This window comes from Monopterus albus, unplaced genomic scaffold, assembly GCF_001952655.1.
Source record: "Monopterus albus unplaced genomic scaffold, M_albus_1.0 scaffold75.1, whole genome shotgun sequence".
Taxonomy (NCBI): domain Eukaryota; kingdom Metazoa; phylum Chordata; class Actinopteri; order Synbranchiformes; family Synbranchidae; genus Monopterus; species Monopterus albus.
The window spans coordinates 1155156-1177177 of record NW_018127955.1 but is presented as its reverse complement, the minus strand read 5'-3'; the positions used below and the strand labels follow the sequence as shown (position 1 = coordinate 1177177).

The 22022-nt window shown below is 39.6% G+C and overlaps 1 protein-coding gene across 2 annotated transcripts in view; it reads right to left on the bottom strand.

The window, feature by feature from the left end:
- sh2d3ca (SH2 domain containing 3Ca) overlaps nucleotides 1-12674 on the bottom strand; it is a 57363-nt gene extending 44689 nt beyond the window's left edge. Inside the window, exons 1-4 of one of the 2 annotated variants that reach the window (XM_020606071.1) lie at nucleotides 12531-12674; nucleotides 10904-11197; nucleotides 10134-10680; nucleotides 7207-7246 (exon numbers count right to left, since the gene is read on the bottom strand). In XM_020606071.1, the coding sequence (XP_020461727.1) occupies nucleotides 7207-7246; nucleotides 10134-10680; nucleotides 10904-11197; nucleotides 12531-12549 (900 nt within the window). In that variant the 5' untranslated portion in view covers nucleotides 12550-12674. The remainder of the gene's footprint in view (nucleotides 1-7206; nucleotides 7247-10133; nucleotides 10681-10903; nucleotides 11198-12530) is intronic. The other variant, XM_020606072.1, reaches the window with a different exon arrangement.
- Between the last annotated feature and the right edge of the window lie 9348 nt (nucleotides 12675-22022).

Below are 22022 nucleotides of genomic sequence, written 5' to 3'. Positions count from 1 at the left end.
GGATGGATGGATGGAGGGAGGGATGGGGGGGAGGCACAAGCAGAGAAGAGTGCTGTCGAATTGCAGGCAGAAACCCCACCCACCCAGCGACCCCCGCTTCAGTGTTGAGACAATACTCACACAGGCGGGGGGGAGAGGGGACGATGGAGGGTGTAAAACAGAAAGAAAGTGAGGAAAGAATGGGAGGAGGGAAAGAAAGGATAATTAAATGAAATAACTGAAATGATGAATGAAGACAATGAAGTTAGACGAAGAGAAAGGAGGAAGAGGAGTTCTGCTTCCTACAGGAATCTAGCCTTCTTTTTTTTGCCATGAAAGGAATCCAACAGGGGTGCCCCCCACTCTGCACACACACACACATTAGGACACATATACACACCTTTTATTCCATCTAACTATCAACATATTCACACCACCATACTGTGTCTTACTACAGGAGCTATGCCTTTGGTCTCTGTGGTGAAATAATGTTGAATGAGTATGATTAGGTGTGTGTGTGTGTGTGTGTGTGTGTGTGTGTGTGTGTGTGTGTGTGTGTGTGAGAGAGAGAGAGAGAGAATATAATGATGTGTCTCTAAAAAGTTATGCAGACTGCAGCTAGACAGCTCATTATAAGATGGAACACACAGGCAGGTGTTTCCACGATAAAGGTGTAATTTTCACCGGCCCGTTTCACATACAGACACACAAACATGTACACACACACACACACACACACACACAAAACAAGCACACATGCCAGCAGGGATACGCCAGGAGAGGTGGGGCTTTGTCTCCAGAGGTCTGGGTGAGTGACATCACTGAGGACGCTTCACCATGGCAACACTGTGAGAGCACTGACAGCATCCTAAATTCCGACACTGCATTTAGTTGGGTCTGCACCACTGCAGGGAAGTATAACGCAAGAGGGAGACATAGCCAGAGAGGAGGAGGAAATATGCAGCACACCAGGTCACCATAAAATAACATCTGCTCCTTCTTTATTTATTTGTTCCTTCTTTATCTTTTTCTCTGCTTTTCTTTCTTTGTCCTTGAGGTCATCTCTGCAGCACACAAACACACATACACAGAATCAGATGTTGGCAGTAATCACTTTGATAATCTGCCTCTCGAATGCACACTAGTGGGTCAGAGGCAGAGAAAAAAAGGCCGATGGATAAGGAGCTACAAGAGGATGGATTCATTAACCACAGCGTCTCCTCTTGATGTAATCTCAAATCATCCAATGCTGGATTAGACAGATTACACAGTGGGGACACAAATAATCTCCTAAGAGGGGTCCTGTGCTTTCCTTCCCTCAATCCTCTGCAACAAAATGCTAAAACAAACACAACATGCTGCATGTGACATCCAACTCCTGGGCCACACATACGGTACAACCCAAAATGCATAATATGGCAAATACACATGACAATCTGATGGATACAGAGTTTCAAACCGATGCCCTGCTACTGTATCTCTTTGAACTTGGCATTCGAATTGGTGATGTTAGTGGTGTGATTCCCACTGAAACAGGTCATAATGAAAATGTATTGCAGTGGAATATACTTGTAAAACATATTTTGACTTGAGTGGCAACATATGTATCTTGAGCAAGCAACGTATTTTCTCATTTCAACAAGTCCTACAACCTATATGACCCATATGGTTGTTTGTCCCTTTCCTCTCATACAACCCATAGGGGGCGTCTCATTAAATAGCACTCCTATGGTCATGAGAGGAATTGCCAGAACTCAATCCAACATTTAATGACAACATGAACTTGGCTCCCATGTTTCCTGTAACTATCCATCCACCAGAACCTCCTCCTAACGTAGACTTTGATTACATTTCATGGGTCTTATAAGCCTGTTCCTAAGTCCTTGGTCCTCGGTCAACCTGGAAGTCGTACCGGTCAACCGAGGACATAGGACATACCAAGTCTCTTAATTTGGATCTGAGGAGCGAGGAGCAAGGAAGGTGTTGGTGGAAAGTGTGACTTTGAAGCAAAGTAACACATTCATCACAACTAGGACACACTGTGTTCTCTGAAAATATATGACAAGAGAAAATATACTGTTTGCTCCCTGGACTAAAATGGAGCAGTAAACAGTGGATACTCTGTTGCATCAGTAACTTGTGACTTGAACTGGGCTGAAAAATAACTGAATTGATTGAAATGCAAGTATTATGATTCTCTTACAGACCCGTGTCATTTAACTGAAAATACTAATAACAGCCAATGACATATAAACACTTGCACAACTGGCCAAAACAGTTCACACTCCACTCCGCCATTCCAGACTTTTTAATGGTCCTACTAGAAAATAGCATTTTAGACATGAGTCAACACAAGATTTTAAAGCTCACACACCAATGCATTCAAAACTGTTATTGTTTCATTATGGAGATATATGTGACATTTCACCGTAATCCAGAATGTACTGCAGGACATATCATCCAGCCCCACTGTTCCACATAATTTCAGATACTTTATTGTAATAGACTGAACTCTCCACAGACACAGGGTGAAAGAAAAATGGTTGTAAATTCACCCTTTTGTGCCTTCAGGATGACTAAAGAACATCTCGGTTTTACTTTAGTGTCATACACTTCATTACCCACAGTCGTCATTCATTTTCTTTCCTTCCTTGTCCTTATTTTGTTTTGACTACTGCTTCCCTTTAAATACTTTTTATCTTTCCTTCTTTTATTCTCTGAATTTATAATAAGTCAGAAAAGGTGCTTGTCCCTCAATTGTATTCAATTTCTTTTCCTGTCAGCACTTTCACCATTACTCACTGAACCTATCCTTTCTCTGGAGGATTCCTGTTTCACTCACCTCCCTCTTTCTATGCCCTGTCGAATCCAACCTTTCTCTAACCTTTCTTATCACTGTGCTTCTCCCCTTATCTCTCTCCTCTCCTTATCCAGACCTCTCATCACTAACCCGACCTCCTCCTTTCAACCTTCTCTTCTCTCTGACCCCCATCTTCCCCTTCCTGCTCTTCTCCCTTTCCTTCTCCTCCATGGATATCCCCTCTTCCCCTCCTTCCAGTTCTCTATTGTCACATCTCCTCCCCTGTTTGGAGGCGGTCTTCAGTTAGATATTAATTAGTGAGTCCCATCCCGCAGGCTGATATGGAGCACAATGGAGCATCCCTGCATGTGCCTGCAAGCATCCCTCTAATGAAAGGAGTGTGTGTGAGAGAGAGACACACATCGAGATAGGGAGAAAATACAGACAGCGAGAAAGCGTGTGAAAGGCGAGAGAGGAAAATATGTGTATGTGCAAGTGCATGAGAGATGACAAGAGATTACATGTGCACATATAATTTTTATGTGTGTGCACAACGTTGATCTAAAAGCAAAGCCTGGGCTGTGCTGGGGGTTTGGAGCATACAACTAATGATCTGCCTGATTGTCATCTGTGTGTTTTCACAGGGTGGACCCTATTCACCAGCTGCTTAATCCATATTGAACCCCCAGATGAGATGTGTTTCAAAGCCCATTTGAAACATAAGCCTACAATAATGATGCAGAGAGAAAGAGGCCTGCTAGACACGCCGCCATTGTGTGCACACAGATGTGAAAAAAATATAAATTCAGGTGTGAAATTGTACCATAAAAAATCAGCTGTCCTATTTTAATTGTATGAAAATAACTAAACCTTACAAAAATGTGTTGCAGTACAAACAGACACATCTTCATTGTGAATAAAGCAGTGTTTTAAAGAGATCAGTGTGTCATTATTCTCCATGATATGCGCTGCGTAGTTGCATGCGGGTGTGCTGACATTGTAGCAGGTCAACACAATAACAGAAACACCCGAGAATAAAACAGCCCCGCAGTAAATATCAGAGATTGTTGCTGAGACTGTCAGAGGTGTTGATTCAACTCAGTGGTTATTTCTGAGGTTGCAGTTTGTAAAGCAAATACCCAGCAATGTGTCAGCCAGTGTTGTGACCACTGGTCCTCTTTGCTAATGCAGTTTTCCTGCATTTTGCATGTGATACAGTGTTAGGCTTTTTGAGACTTTTCTGTTTACCACATCACATTTTTCTCAGTGTTTGTGACTGAAACACCAGTTGTTTGGGCAACAACCACTGCACTGTAAATAGTAATTATAACAGCAGACAGACAATGAGACATTTCAAGTTGGAAACTGTTTACAGTAGCAACGTGTGCTTGCTGACAGTCTGTGTCTGCACTAATGGTGCGGCTTGAGGGTTGGTCAGTCTGTCCATCACAGACTGATATATCTAGATACATGAGTTAAATGTGGTACAGACATTAATTGTCCCCAGAAGATGAATCCTACTGATTTTAGTGATCCTCTGAGGCTTCACATAATGGCATCAGCAGGATAAAGTTTTCACTTGCTCCCACAAAATTCAGGAAAGACATTCATGGTCCCCAGAGGATGAAGCCTACTGTCTTTTCTCATCCCTCAGTTTTTTATATAGTTCCATCATACTGTACCTGGGCCCTTTTCTTTTTGTGATCTAAATAATCCAGGGTGTCAATGGACTTTCAGTACACAGGAGTATTTATGTAAGTGTGTATAGGCATGTCTGTCTTCGGTGTGATGTCAGTCTGTCAGCTCAGTAAAGGAAAAACATAGAACTCTTTCCAGGAGTGTGTTACCGAAGGGCGGTCCTGACAGTTTACACCCGTGCCACATTAATTCAATCTACTGTAATAGTCCCACACACATTTCCATAATCAAACATGCAGTACCACACAGAGACACAGCTGAGCCCCTCTCTCTCACACACATACACACACTTAATTTTTTTTAAGCACCAGTGTGAGTCTCATGCTAGACATGTTAATAAAGCTCATATGAACCGACCACCTCCCACCACCTGCCCCTCCCATCAATTTAGCATCAAACCACTAAACAGGACAGGAGACAAAGCAGGGCTGGTCTGCAGGCAAAAAAACAGCCCACACAATCATAGAGCAAGAAACCACACACACTGCATATGCTTTTTTAAAAACAAGCTGAACAATCTTGGTCAGGCCTGCTTTTTTTTCTCCAGTCATAATACATTTTAAAGCCATTTTTATGTCATTCACTAAAAGTCACTTTAAAAAAACAGCAGATGTTGTTTGAACAGCCCTGCTTCCCCACAAAAAATGAATGTGGATGCATAGTTTATAAGGCCTCAAAGATGAAGAGATTGTCCTGAATGCTTCAGTGCTTTTCTTACTGATTACTGACTTTCTTTGAGCGTATTCAGATCAGATCAGTTTTTCTGTCTCATTTTGTCTCATGGTGATTTTGTATTTTCATATAAATGTGTGGAACTATGCCTGCACATGTGTAACCAAGCAAATGTGATTTACATCACTGCTATGGTCTCTCCCATTATAACAGGCAATGCTGAGGACAACTCCTGACTTAAACATCAGCTGTCATAAATGTTTCAGAGGAATGGAAGGAGCTTTCAGGGAGTGGGTAGCAGTGGGCGGGGCTGTTGTGCTGGGTGAGAGCAAAAAACGGGAGACAAGAAACAAACTTGGATGAAAAAGTATAAGGATTTGAAAAAACAAGGTGTATAATAGTAGGAAATAGTGACCTAACATACTTGCCTTTTAAAATCTGAATGATGAGCTTGTGAGTGAGTGTGATCATCCAGTGTTACATACAGGAAATATGTTAAAAATTCATGTGAAAAGCACTCGGTCACACCAATGTCAGGATTAGCTAAATCTGAAAACCCTGGTGGGAGACGTGGGCTACTCAGGCAACATTCTGTGTCGGTGTGAAACATGTTACAGTAAGTCCCAGGTCTAGAGGCCTCCTTGTCTCAAAAGTCCATTAATAAATAACAGCAGAAATACCCTAAAAGGTCCCACTTAGGGGAATATTAATCACATAAGAAAAGCCTTGTGACAATGTGACATACTACTACATTTACAAACAGTAACTATGGTTCGTGTAAAAAGCCTTAAGGCACAATTCACAAACCTCTACTGGAATTTAGCACTCCCAAAATGATTAACAGGCCATAATACACAGCAGAGCTTTATAGGGGATGTGAGCCAGTCCGCCTGAAATAAAGACTACATTATAAAAATTTATACATGTTTATAGAGTAAAGCATTTCAGGGAAAAGAGCAGAGGCGCTATATGAGGCAGCAAATGCCACATATTTAACAAGTTGTTTAGGCAGTGGGATCTAACTGGAGTCAGCCTGTTGTGGCCAGGGGAAGCTGGATGTATTTGTTTTACAAAAGGAGTAGGTCAGGTCACAGGAGAAGGCTTTTACTGTAACACTGGTTGGTGATGTATAATCAGTAGAAAAACAGATCTAAATATCTCAACAGTTCTCTTTAGTCTTACCTTCCCTCTCTATTGCTTCTTACTTCCCTCCTTTTTAAGCTTCGCTTTCTTCACCTCCCACTTTTGGCCTCAAGTTTAAAGTCCAGTATGTAAATTCATGTGTGTTTGTACTGTAGTAAACAGGATGGATAGCTCCCTGTCATCCATCACCAAGGACATGAAACAGGTTCACATACTTTCAGACTTCACAGCTCCAGTACATGGCCCCATCTACTGGCAGCAGTACAGATTACATGCCATCGGCACAGCACTAGCATTAGCGCTGCTTAGCTCCAAATTCAATTAGCTAAGTGGCAGAATGAATTAAGCTAAATGCAGTGTGAACGACTAAGGACTAATAATCAGCTGCAATTACATCTGAGTGTTCACATTTAAAAATCTAATTCAATAATATGAGAGGAAATTCACACCTAATGGCTCATTTAGGCTGAAAACTCATATCTATCAGTATTTAAATGTATGTGAACAAAAAACAAGTTATGAGAAATTAGAAAGTGATCCTATATCAGTGTTCTCACATTGATCCTCAACACCACTGGTGGAGAGTGTTACAAATGTTTAATCAAACAGAAAAGGCAATGCCGCACATTAATAGGACAACACTGTCGAATGTGATCTTTGACATACAATATTACACACTGCTGGTGTGCAGAAAGATTGAAAATAATCAGTAATAATCAATCATATCTTTCAGTATCTGTCATAATTATACAGACCGTGTTTCACTGAGCTAGAAAGATTTCTGTTGGAAAATATTCACTTACATCTCACACATGCAAGTAACTGAATACATACACAAGATCATACCACATATTTGACAGCAAACACACTGAAAGAAGACGGCAAAGACACAAACCTGGACAGAACAGACTCACCTGGATGCATTCAGCCTGGCCCTCAGCTGGCTCCATGTGGCTGAAGAGCAAAAAGGACACAAAACAAGAACAAGGTTAAGCAATGTAATAACCAGAAAAAGGCCATAACATGTCTGCATTGTGTGTACATGTGAATTGATACACACATGTAGATACGTATGTGCTTTAGTGTTTGATCTGGTTTTGTAACAGGTGCAGTGCATGTTAACAAATAACTAACTTGTATTTCTACAGCGGCCTCTCCAGCGAGTAAAATGTTGATGCAGTCCAGCCTCACTGAAAATGAATAGATAATAAACCCCACTGAACTGCTAAGGTCACTGCATAGTCAGCTGGCCTCTCAAATCTCTCAGGCACCATAACTTGCACTTTACATTCACGACGGAGTCGGATCATGTGTCAAAAACCCCACTGTGTCACAGACGTGGGATCCATACTGTGAGTACTGCTGTGCCGCTTTGTGATACACAGCAGGCATGAGTAAAAGGGGCAATTACACTCCCAGACAAATTTTAAGATCAATCAGCACAGCTCCCAATTGCGTGATGGGTCTCAGAGGGCCCAGAGCAAAGCCGTGTTACATATGACCACAGACAGACCAGATCAAAGAGTCCTATCAAGGCAGTGGCCTCGTGAATGTTAATGGCTCCCATGGCAGTAGAGCTCTACTGTATATCCCCATCCAAAGCCACTGCTGTGCTGGAAATTGGCTTAAAAAAACAGACTGTACAAATGTACCTACATCATTCGCACTGATAACAGCACAGACCAGGTCTAGATGGGAAGAAAGCTGTGAAGCACTGCAGTAGATCTACCTGCAATGTCAAGCATACCAGCTGTGGTGCAAACACTGGAACTACAGTATAGAAAACACTTGATATCTTGCTTGAATAGCAGATTAACGCTGCAAGTCTGATCACAGTTTGATACACAATTCCTTATAAGTATTCCAGATGCAAATTATTACACATTTCTCCACATAATCATATGCCATGTGCCTGATTTTTCTTTAATTAATGCTAATACTCTGCTGCATTTGTAATTCTACTACTGCTAGCTCTGTCTGCTACAGTATGTTTTAAAATCATATTGATCCTGGAAGAAGATAAGAAACTTGTGATTTTGGCTTGTACACTTAAAAATTGAATTCAAACTGACCATAATTGTCAGGCTGCCTCTAGATATTATATTCATTTGTGATTAATTATTTTATATTTTATCCATGAATTAATCATTTGGTCTATAAAAAGTAAAATAGGGGGATGGTGCATTTTCTAAAAGCCCAAGGTAACATCTTCAAATAGCTTAGTTTTAGCCAACAGTCTCAAACCCATAACATATCAACTTACTTTCACTTAAGACTAAGAAAAGTAGCAAATCCTAACAACTGAGAAGCTGGATGTAGATCATGTTTAGCGTTTTTTTTTCTTGAAAAACAACTTAAGTATCTAAAAAGCTGCCAATGAACTTTCTATCAATCAGCTTAGATATTAATCAACTAATCATATGAGGTGTAGAAAGTGTGATGGATTCAGGCAGGTACGGTGTCAAGGCATCCCTTTCAAATTTGTACCAAACAAGGAGCTGGCATACTTTGCTCCATGACAGGACAACGAGCTCAAAGAACAAAGTTCATAATTATGCCAGATGTGCTGACTATCCCAGAAACAGTATGACAGCAATTCCTTTCAAATCTTACCATCCACCAAAAAAGCAGGCAAAGAAGTAATGAGCTCTGCTTTGAAGAGAACAAGAGTACGACTAACCGAGGGAAATGGACAGTCAGACTGACGGATGGACTTATGATTTAGGACTGAACAGACAGACAGATGAGGTGGAGAGCTCTTTGATGTGCACGGCTGCATTTCCCACGGTTCTGCGCTGAACTAATGGGCTAAGGCTGCACTCACACACGCGAGTCCATGCATGCCAGCGCAACTACACTACGGTTACGCACATACACACGCTGTGAAATCCCACTGTAACAGGATACACGCGCTCTGCTATGTCGGAGACGGACCTTGGCACGTCCTGGGAAAGCGGCGAGAAAATGCAACGTGCTCGGCTGAGAGGAGGCGGAGGAAGGGATATCTTTCAACAGTTACAGTTTCCCTCAAACTCTTCAACAAACTTCAGATTTTGTGGATGAATCACCTTCAACACGATGAAACCCAAACGCACACACTCTACGCACACAAAGCGTATTTCTCTCTGTCTCCCGAGTGTCTGAACAAATCAATGCAAAATGAGAAAAGATCAAATCAGCAACAGAGCGGCACCTTTCCAGCAGCATCTGATCAATAGAAGGAATCAATGTTACCTGCTACCTTTAAAAAAGTGAAGTAATGAATCCTGTTTTCTTCTCACATCACACCCACGGCCTGGCACAAGTTAAGATCAACAACGTCGACTCAAACTGTGAAGTGTGAACCGTTCTCCTTCCTTGGTACGCGCTGTTAAAACACGGGTCTGCGCCCTCTGGCTCCGACATTATTTAGGGATGGGCGACGTGTAAGTACACACTGAAATAAACTCGACCAGTGGTGGAAGATGTAGGCTACTCAGATTCTTTAGATAAGTAAAGTACCAATAAAACAAATAAAAAAAGACCTTAATTTACAGGTATAGTTATCAGAAACATCTGCTCAAAGTGTAAAAAAAAAGTAAAGATAGCCTACTTGGGAACCCTGTGAGGAATATATGATTATATACTGTATGTCATTATTACTGTAGATTGCTATTCATGTGTATCCATTTGCTATTGTAACTAATAGGGCTAGTTTAATGACTGTGAGGGGCCATGAGATAGACTTATTTAATAGATTGGGGGCAAAAATAAAACTGCCCATACCCCATTCAATGTAAAAAAAAAAAAAAAAAACAGTTCATATTAAGAATAATTAAACACTTTTGAAAGAACAAATCACCTATAAATGCTGTCAGAGCTTTGGTTCCCTGTGTCTGCTCCTTCCGTCAGCTCTCTGCTGTCTGCTACTCCTGGTTTAGATACAAGCTCAGACTTTAACCCATCATCCTCATGAGCCTGATCGGTCTGATCGGTCTGATCGGTCTGATCAGTCTGACCGGTCCCATGGCTGAATGGAGGAGGTGAAATCTCTTCAGGGTTTAGTTCTATACCTCCACTGGTGATTCCTTCTTTAACACATGTCTCTGGTTGGAGTGCAGAGCATGAGCCACCAGATGGTGACACACCTTCACAGGCAGATGTGGGTCCAGAGGCGGTGTTTTGGTTGTTTGTAATGTTGTGTTCACCCGTTGGTTCAGGCTGGGCCTTGGGGTCAGTTAGAGAGTCTTGTGTGAGCCCAGTGTCAGTTTTAACTACAGCTGTATCCTCAGCCACTTTGGATGAGGCTGTGAGCTCCGGGGACCCACAGTCTTTGTCGCCTGCAGGCTGCTGACTTGGTCTTCTGCTGTTGCTGCTATGGTCTTCACTCTTCTTACTGCTTTTGGGACCTCCAAAAGAACAAGGAACAGGGCATCATAACTAAACATAAAATAAACTGGGAGAGAAGCTTCGCTCTTTATGAACTGGTCATTATCTTTTTCCCAAAATTCCACTAAAGCTAATTGCTACATTGAAGTATTTTTCACGCTTTTTCCCAAAATTCCACTAAAGCTAAGTGTTACATTGAAGTATATTTCACTTAAGTGTGGAACATAACTTCTGCTGCTTTACCTTTGTTACTCTTCTCTTTCTTCTTCATCAGTAGTCGTGGCAGCGTGCCCATGTGTGTGTAGTTTTCACTGGAGCGGACATAGCTCTCTGTGCGAGGACGCATGGTGACCATGTCGTCCACTGTTGTTTCAGCAACCGGAGTCAGGGTCGTTATAGAGGCAGTGCCACAGTCACTGCCATCAGCAGGTGCATTCCCTACTCCAGCCTCAGACTTCAATCGAGAGGACTTGGAGTCAGACTTCTCAGTGGATCGGCGAAAAGAGAGGTTGGTGAGGCTGCCGAACCACTTTAAACCTTGAGATGAGAAGAGATTGAGAGAGACTGAGGCCAGAAGTGATGCTGGTCAGCATGTCATTGATTGATGGTGAGATTTAAGTCCTTTATAACTAAATTATTTACAGTCATGTTACAACTACCTTTCCTGCCACTTTGAAAATGGTTAACACATGATCAAAGTTGCAGGAAAGTTGCAGTTGGCTATTTGGTTAGGGAGGATATGAAAGGTGTGAGGAAATCAAGAGTAACTGGGAACAGTGAGGACATTTGGATTGTTAAGGAGATGAAAAAGTTAAAGAAAGGGGAAAGAGAAGTTAATGAACCTGCTTTAATTAAAGCTGCACAATATTTTCTGTATCAGTAATGAATCAATTGACTTAAACCTGCAGAAAAATCTCCTCAGCTCTCATCTGTGAACTCATTACTTTTGTGTCATCAGCCTCAGTCCATAACAGGCAGCTGTTTTAATCAAATGGTACCTACCCAGAATCAGTGCAAACATTAGCAACTAGCTGGTGATCATCTAGTAAGCTAGATAATATTTTTCTCAACGGATGGTGAAGATTAAAAACAGAGCTTAAATTTATCAGATGGACAGAAACACAGCTTCAAATGAGTGCTACAGCAATAACGTGATAACTTAATAAGTTGATGTCAAAGTTATGTTTCCTGCTTGTTGTGCTATTCCTATATGGCAAATAAATCAATAAATGGAGCTTTCAGAAATAAGTACCTCACTTTCTGCCCAGCTGTTAGACCAAATTGATTTTTGACTAAATCAGAGTAGATGTAAAAGCAGTGAGCCAACGAATGTTAGTGTTCATTTATAGCTAACAAGTGGAAAATATAATACTGTATGCAAAATGTACATTGGTGTGTGTAGTGTATGTGGTCATGCATGATTATCTCTGTGTGTCAATTAGGGGATTTTTAATTTTTTTTTTTTTTTTTGCATTTTGCATTTTACTATCACTAACTTTACCTTGGGGTAAAACTTCCATATCCTGTATTTTTTCTCTGAACAAAGAAACAAAAGGATAGAACCTAAAAACATGTATGTAATTTAAGTCCTACACAGTACAGAAAACATATAGTGTAACTTAACTAAATGAAACTAACTTTACAAAACAAGCCCTTTTTTCATTGTTCTGCAAGTCTTTTTTTCTTAAAAAGAGTAATGAGTTCAGTTACAAGTTCATTTTTGCATGTCAGCATTACTACTAAAACAGTGCAAAACATGGCAGTGTCTGACAGTCAGCACTGCTTAACTTAAGGGCTGATTGTCTGTGTGAACATATGAACAGTGTAGCTGCTCCACACAGACAGACACACGAACGCACACCATACTCACTCAGTTTCCGTATGCTCATGTTGTTTCTGCAGAGATGGATGGATCACCTGAGAGAAGATGCTGCAAAACAGGCAGAGAGCCAGATAGTTCTGCAAATGTCTTGTTAGAGACACTCCAGTATGACCCACAGTTCCTGCCTGTGGGTGAGATGGTGCATGCAGTTTGCATGTGTGAAAGAAACACAACTGAGAAATAAGCAGCAGTCACTGGGGCAGGGCGGATGATGGCACTTCCTGTGTAAAGCTAAGAAGAAAGAGGAAATGAGAAGAAGAGATGACAGATGAAAAGAAGATAAAGATACAAATATATAATACCTGTGAGGTTGTCTTCTGGTCAGGATGAAACAGTGTTGATTGAATAGAAAGAGTGATGATGGAAACTAGGACAAGTGTAAAGTGTTTAAAAGAGAAGAACTGATTGGTGACTTTTGTACGGAAGAGTATTAGGGCCACTGCATAATTTTTTTTTTTAATTCTGACTTTAAACTCAGAATTCTGAGAATAAAGTCAGAATTAAAAAAAAAAAATTATGCAGTGGCCCTAATTAAAAAAAATTTATGCAGTGGCCCTAATACTCTTCTGTACTTTCGTCCCACTGAAATTAAAAGCTGATTATACATATATTTCGAGGTAGTGATGACTCTCACCTTTTGTTTCACTGATGTCTACATCAAGCAAGGAGTCCTTTAATCTTCCCAGCATATCATGTAGCACACAGCTAATGTTTGATGAGGGCAGTGGATCTTAATCTCTTATGATGCTGCACTCTAAATGTTATGTACACTAAACCTTTAAGGAAGAAATGAATGTGGACTGTGTGATCCTGTTACATGTTAAAACTGTTTAAGTGGGACAGGTTGTTGTTTATATGAAAGTCTGTATGTCTCAGCTCACTGCAGGATGTCCTTGAATTTCATTTCTGTGAGTGTGGGTGAAAGTCACATTGAATATTAATGTCTAGGTTCATTTTTCTTATTATTTTGCTTCTGCCAGCATTGATGTGTATGACATTAGTTTTTTTTTTTTCAGAAGGATGTAGGTTATATAGTTTCAGCTGTTTGGGTGCACATGTTGAATTTCTGATATAAGCTGGTACATCTTATGACATTATCAAGTGGAAACTATCATCATTTATGTTTAACCAGACAGTCACACAGTGTGAAATAAGGTGGGGTTTTTTTTCAATCTTAACATGGTTCAGTGGTTGTCTAGGAGTGTAGACTTTTGGTTTGGCTTTTATATCATGACATAGCTAGTGCACATAGGTTCCAGGAAGACTTCAGTAATATCACTTCCTGTAGTTTTCAGGGTGAGATGTTCACAAGAGATGAACAGTCAAACATCAGACTCTTGCAATTTTTGTATAAAGTAAATGTTTTCAAGTGAGGTTGTTTTTGGTTTATTCATATATTGTTTTATATATTGGGAATATATTGTTTTCTGTCAGACAGCCAAAAGCAGAAAAGTGCATTACAATTTCATTAGGAATCTTTCTTTTATTCCTTTTCAGTTATTCTCTTTTATATTATATATTTACTTAATAACTTAAGGAGCAAACTCTACAAATGCAAAATACATAATTACATTTTCTATTTTAGATAAGTAATTGACTCCTGTGTATGTATTTATCTTACAGTAAAAATGCACAATACATTCAACTTTAGTGTGATGTGCTATTTCCAGGGTCAGGCAACATTTGTCAAGAAGTTACTCTACAGTTATATCCAAAAATAACTGTTACTATAGTGTAGATTAGTGTTTAAACTGTCTTAACATGAACCACGTGTCTTCACAGATCATAACTTCCTGTTGATTCATAGGCAAGTGGTTTCTGCATCCGCCTTAGTCTTCCTGTGCCTTACTGATACAGTATATGTGGTTATGTTAGTGAAGACATAGAACACAGTATAACACACGGCACAGAAAAATTAAACTGTAGTGCATCTGAAACATGTTACATGCATGTTTGATGTAAAAAAACTGCTGATATATTAGAGCTGCACACTTATTACTAGCACAGTGGTTCATTACTACTGATTACTGTAATCCAACAGTATGGAGATACATAAAGGAAAGGGAGAAATACTGTCATGTAGTGTGGTTCACATGCAAGTACACACACACTGCCTGAAGTTATGGGCTGGGTTTTCATTTTAGACTTTGTGTCCACTCCAGGTTTTCCCACAGAAGTAATTTGCTGCACTGAATGTGTGTGTGAGTGCTGTGCCTTGAAGTGCTGCTTTAATTTCACCTTGATGAAAAACAAGCCTTCAATAACTGCTCTCACCCCCTTCTCATATGATGACAAATGTGTCATTCTGAGCCAGGGTCACACACACACATTCCACCTCAACACACAAGAATGAAACCTTGTTTAAAGAGAAATAAAATGGCCGACTTAGGTCCTTCCCACCTTTTGTTTATTTCTTATCTCCAATTACATTTGTGGTGTTGTAAAGTAGAAATATTGAGACAGCTCTGATCCTTCACTGTCTATCACACATCTTACAGTCACTGACAGTAAAGAACCCGACAACGGCAGGTCATATCTAAAAGCTAACAGGCAGCTATTATCCTCCATTTACATTTAACATTGTCAGAATTTGAACAGACAAATTGAAAGTGCAGTACAGTGTCGCCTACAAAAAAATGTTTGATGATTATTCCTGTCATACGTACACACATACACACACAGGGTGTTCCCTCTGCTCAGGTCACATCTCTGAACAGCAGATTATCTTTTTTTACCTTCGTTTACTTTAGGTTCTCTGCTTTTTGGACATGTAACCTTGCCTCTATGTATACCTCCTCCCTAATGTTGTGGCATCAGCTTTCCTTTTCCTGTCACTTATGATTGTACACTGTCCAACAACAAAGAAAATTGCTGCAAAAAAACAATTATTATAAAATAAAGTGAAGGTGGGAGAGGAAAAGGTCAAGACAGCAGTGTTTCAGATTGGGTTGTCATCAGGTTTTGCCACTGTGTGCCGATGTGGCCTCTATTTGTCACAACACAAGGGGGGCTGAGAGTTGAATTATTGAAGTCTTGTTTGTTGTTTGAAATTAAAGCAGCACACACACACACGTTCATTCCAGCATTTAGAATACAGCCTTTGCTGTATTTGTGAGAACCCTGACTTCATGTCTTCCTAATGAATTACATGAAATGTGTTATGAAATGACTGCACCATCAAGAGAGCCATTTTGTCCCCCAGTATTTAGAAATTTAAATATTTTTGGTGTTCTTACCTAATTTGACATCATTTTTTGTTTAGTTTAGTTTTGTTTTGTTTAGGTAAAACAAAGGATCTCAAATGTCTAAAATCCTCCATAGATGGACCAAAGCAGTTTGTCTAAACTTAGAGGTATTAAGGTCTAACATGATCTTTTTTGTGAGTGCCATACACACTTTCAGATATTATTTACTTTCTTCCACAATGTGTCCACATTGAGGGTTTGGTGACTACAGTAGCAAGTTCTCATTGCTAAAGATACATACTGTATATATCACTGTAATTAGAGAACTATAAACACTTCTTTTTGGTCATACATATACAATAAGTAACAACTCGTGCTACTGCATTTAAGAGCTAACAGTAGCACATCTCCAGACACCAGTGCTACTGCATTTAAGAGCTAACAGTACACCTCTAATGCTGGAAGGATGAGAAATATTCATATCAATGCTTGGCTTTTATTTATAGTTCTCAAACTTCCACTTCTTGGCTCTACTTCCAGGTACTTTAAAGCAAAAGGATCTGTCTATCTAGGTTTACCGCTATTCATAGCAGATGCTTTGTTTTGAAGCTCCTCTGGAACATGGGGACTGCAGCAGCACCAAAAGTCTCAACTGCATCACTAGAGAGGACCTACAGTATAAGTGTCTTAGCAAACAGTGTATGCTTGTGTTGGTAGGTAGCCAACAACTTATTACAGCTAAACACTGTTAAAGAATGTATACAATGTCTTTAAATAGTTGTATCTATGTTCTTGTTTTAGTGGATTCAAATACAGCATGTAAAATGTGTCATCATGTGCTTCAGACTGTGGGGGGAGCCAAAGACAGTTGAATTACACATAAGTGAGACGTCAGCTGCTTCTCTTTAACCAGTTAGAGGTGAATTACAACAAAGAACTGCAGGACATTAAACACATTCATTTAAAATGTCATTTTAAATAGCTTCATAACTGTCAGTATTGACAACCTGTTTCATTGGTCTACTGACAGATATCTAATAAACCCTAATGTAAAGCACTTTTATAGATTATGAGATCAAACGAGCCATTAAGACATTAATTGGAAAAAGGAAAACAGAAAAGAAAAGAAAAAACGTGACCATCCTTAACATTAGTGGCTTCAGTGATGCTAATGAGCTATTTTACCAAGAGTACTATAGACTTAAAGTTATCAGTCGTTTCACACATAGCGTGCTGACAGCGGATTTATGGTTTGGGTGTCATCCAGTGGAGGATTAACAGAAGGTGTGTGAATGTTTCTTTATAGACAGGGACAATGGAAATCTCCCCATGAAGCTCAGATGTTCACTGAATTGCACTGGAATACTGTGGAAAAATATAAGATCTGAGAACAAACATCTGTGGTGGCTTTAGTTTCTGTCGGCCTGTGACTCCCTGTAGACCTTCAGGAAGAAGAGAGCCTGCACTCAAACTGTGGACATGGACAGGGGAAGTTTTAACTTTATAGCCATCAGTGAAGAAACATCAGGAAGGCACATCGTGGAGATACAAGTATTGGCATTTGTTGACCCATAAGACCTTGATTCTGACCAGGACAGTTACAGGTTAAACCTCTTCACTCCCAAATCACAAAGAGGGTGACAGAGAAACTGATAGTTGGGTGATTAAACGTATTCATTTGTCTGTTGATGCTGTTCTTCTTTTTTATTACCTCTTACCGTTAAAAATCAAATTCACTTACAGAACGTTAATCTTATTTTTTAACAGTGAGAATGCACAGCACATGTATTCATAGGGAGGACACCACATTTTAAACTAAAGCATGCTGGAATTAATTTTAATACACATTCAATCATTAGTTGCTAATATTTAATTCTTATCAGAAGACATCCCATAATATATTACAGTATCAAGATTACAGTAATCAAGTTTCATCTCATGGTGGCAACATGGTGACCATCCACCTGTCTTTTTTGCTGTGGCTGTGTGTGTGTGTGTGTGTGTGTCTGGTATTATTTGCTTTCTTTTCCCTTGGTCATATTTAATTCAAGCAATATCTTTCTGTCATGAAAATGCAGTTTCTACTGTATTTTTCTACTGTACAATTCTACGACAACTGTGCAACACTGCCTGCTGAGGAAATATTGTGTGATGTGACAAAAGGCAGTACAGAACAGTAATGGACCCTGTGGTGAGGCTGTTTTACCAACTGCTGTTTCAGTTACTTTCCTGGTTTAGAGTAAGAATAGGCTTACTTAAACAACTGGAATTGTATGCTGTGTTTTCTTATATAAATTAAATCTATATTAGCAGGAAGCATAAGTGGCTGTTAATAAATCTTCATTTGTGTTTTCTCTGTTTTGAAATTCACATAATATCTCAGGAGCTAACAATGCGCTTTTGCTAATTCTGTATGAATGCTCTTCTGTCAGCTCATATTGTGTGGTGTGAGCGGAAAGCCATCACACTTGCACATCTGTTATGTGAATCTAGTGCATGTGAAGACTCTCTCTGAACATGAAAAAATGTAAACTGCAAACATCTGCTAACTTGATAAAAGACCCGATGATGAAGGCTTTAGGGTCCATCTTTGTTTCATCTTTTTATGATTTTTTTTGTCCAAGTTTTCAAAATTATTTAGTATTATGAGTCTCCACATTGCCTACCTTGTATCATGCACTGTGACCCAATTTCTGTAAGTAGATCATATATTTTTTTTCATCTACTTTAATCCAAATAAATTAGATTGTGAAATAGTTTTGGTTCTGTAATGTACATCATGTTATTGTGCTTTACATTGTCTGCCTCGCTTCTTATTTCTCCTTCACTTTTCTCTTCATCAGTTCCTGCCTTCTGGAATCAAACCAGGTTTACACACACATGCACACAAATGCACATAGGAAATCATATTGTGCAACCTTGAGTGTCCTTCTCCACAGGCTGACTGTGCAGAGGGGGTTACTGGGGAAGAAGGGGAGGTGCAAAGTCATCAATTATTTATGGGTGAAATCTAATAAAAGGCAGGAGTCTAGATGGGCAGGGAGCATATTGACAGTTTGCTGCAAAGTCACAGCATCGTTACACTATGAAAAACATGCCAGTCTGAATATAAAATGTTCTTGTTTTTTGTTCCTTGGTATTCAAATGCATTTGCAATATGCATAGCCTCAAATTATTTGTTTTTCACAGCTGGATTTTAATAAGATTGCTGTAATTACAGTACACAGTATATGATGCATCATCATGTGATGCATCTTTTTACGACTATGTTTTTGTGTCTGTGGTTGGTGGAATGCATGTATTTCAATAAGAATTTTCACTGAATGGTGAAGTAAAGCAATAATCTACACTGTCAGTCTTTCTCTCCTCCTTACTACTGTTCCTAGTTGGGAAATGCATTTGATGTCTTATTTTCATTGTCCTGTCTTGATTTGATTTCTGACAATTTAATATCAAAATGAACTTGAAGTTGAAGCTTGCATTTTGCCATGCCACACAAAAAGTGCAAATGGTTGATGTTTTTGTGTGTGGCATATTTTACCTGTGCAATGAAGTGAACGGCACTGTGGAACTGTCCCTGGGACGCGTTGACATCCTTTCTGTTTGTTTGCTTCCAGCCATATTTGCATAATTATTTGATTTGGTGGGTGAGTTGAGCAGCTTTTCAGTTCCTCATTAAGAGAATTTTTATGTCTACTCGTGTGTGAATGTGCTGATAGTTCAAGTGGTGTTCATACAAAGCAAACTAAATGAATCCTCTTTCTCTGAAGCACCAATGAATAGTCTTGTAATTGGCTCTTCAAAAGATTGTTCTGCTGCCCTGTTTTTTGATTAGACCTTCTATCTCAATTGTAACAGGGTTCAGCTCTGTGATATGACAGAAATATATAAGCAAAGACTTTCAGCGAGCTAAGTGGGCAGAGGCTAACTTCATCTCTTTCCCCTTGATCTCACGTTTTTGCAGTTATAGCTGTGCTAAATAGATATTTGTTGGCTGTGCAGTTGCTATAATTTCTGACTCTACCGACTATTTTTCTACTAGCATATTTAATATAAGCAGATTTTCTCCTCTGAATGAAGTTAAGATAATTACAGCAGTTCAAGGCCTTCGGGGATGTGCAATCACGCTGATGAATCTGTCCACTGAAGCTCATCTCCACCTCCAAAATACAACCTTAACAACAACAGGCTCTCCTCAGTGGTATGGCCTTTCGCTTTATCGCTTCACAGTGTAATGCTCCAGTAGCTGTTAAGAAGAACTATAGTGTCAGGAGGGAAAACACTGTGAATAAAGTGAGCAGTTGTCCATGAGGCCGGTATACATCAGGCGCAGTTCTTTTGAAAGGTGATCTCAATAAGTGGACAAACAGTGCTAAGGTGAAAACTCAAAGATTTAGCCAAGCTTTGTGTGTGTGTAGTTGGGATTACTCACACTTGGGGACCAGATGCTTAATTAGTTAATTTAGTTTTTTTTTTCTCCACTTTTAAACAAACTTCTAATATATTACTGACTTGCTGTATATATACTGTAGAGTATAAGGCAGATTTCAGCTGCTTTATAATCAACTGTATAATTAAATAATCCATTTTTGTGTCTGTCTGTTAAAAATGCCTTATCTAAACTTGAGAATGATAGAAAATCATTCATTTAGACTAATGCTCAATGTGTTGTTTACTTTTGGTGTTTGACCCGCACACACTCACAACAAACACTCTGCTGTCACTGATACACCTGGACTCCAATAAGATCAGTCCTGCCGTCATCCTGCCACCAGCACACAGGAGCGACATGGTGGTAGCAGAGCCTCAGGCGCTTGGTTTCATAGAAGAGCCTGCTGATCCTTCATTTCTCCTTGCCTTTCCCTCCTCATTCATTCTCCACACTCTGCTTTCCTCTTCACTGTTCTTTGTTTACTTGAGGCCATGTTGCTCCCACAATACACAATCTCATAATTTCTCTTATTTTTCTCCACCTGTTGTTGTTGTTTCATTTCAAATTCAGTTACAATTCAACCTCTCACTCCACTATAGAAACATGATTAATGCTTCAGTGGATGGAAAAATACATACAGCGGATGTAAACAACATTACTGTATAATCAAGTAAGGCTCTCTAGCACACATACTCTTTCACATGTGACTAGTAAGTCAGAAGACAGACAGATAAGATAAATCCACAATAAATTCACAGATCTTAGTTTGGCATGTTGCCGTATCTTGCTTTATTTGGATAGAGTGACAGCCCTGATGTTATATATTTCTCAAGGCTTTGACACTGTAAATTAAAAAATGGGGGGCGGGTTATTCTATATCATTATTCTCAGTTACATTTCCTTATGTCTCTCTGCATCATGTTTCTCACATTTTCTTAATCTTCCAAACTCATTCTCGCTCTCCCGAGGAATATTAGCCTGTGTTGTTTTGAGAACAAAACACCCTGCAGTCACTAATACTGAGTAATTTAGCTCCCTCTCCCTTCGAAACCTGCTCCTTTATATCAGTTACTGTTTACTGCACTGCAACAACACGAGACTTACAAGACAAATCCCTGCATATACTCAAGACTGGCTGGCTCACACAATAGAATGAATGGGAATGGATTATGTTCAGGCACCGTTCTGCTGATAAATGTTACTATTTGCAGTACAAAAATATTTTTGTCATCCCATCCAACATTATTTTCCTTTTGTTGTTTGTGCTGTTCCTGATTTTGAAATTGGTGTTGCTAGAATCAGGAGGGCCATGATTTTATAGAGACAAATATGTTTAGTGTTTCTGAGTGGGATACAACAACTATAAATTTTTGTGACCATGCCACCTGTCTGCTTGGAGTAGATGTGTTTAATGTAGTCCTCAGAGGCCCCTTTATAATTCATATTACCACTTAAAAGTCATGCTTTAACTGGAGACTTTGAGTATTTATTCCACTTGGGTTCTCGTTTTGTAGCACTTTGTACTGCAGGGTTTTAAAGTGCTGCACTGTATACTGTTTCTAAAGTTTAATGGATTCATGGATTGATTGATCTCAACATGTACTAAATGGAAATAGCGAACGTTGATACCACTGCCCAGCCCTCAGTATTGAGTGGACAGTTCCATACCACCAGAGATGGATTTACTTTACCGTTCCCTTCTTTACATAGGAAACACCTCAGGACTTCTATGCTCATCTTAAATCAGTTTTTCAATTTCTTTGCAGATGGACGGCCGCAACCATGACCACTCTTTCAGGGTTAAGCTCACTGTTCTATTGACTCCCAAACCCATTAGTGTGAGTGCATTGATTTTAGTCAATT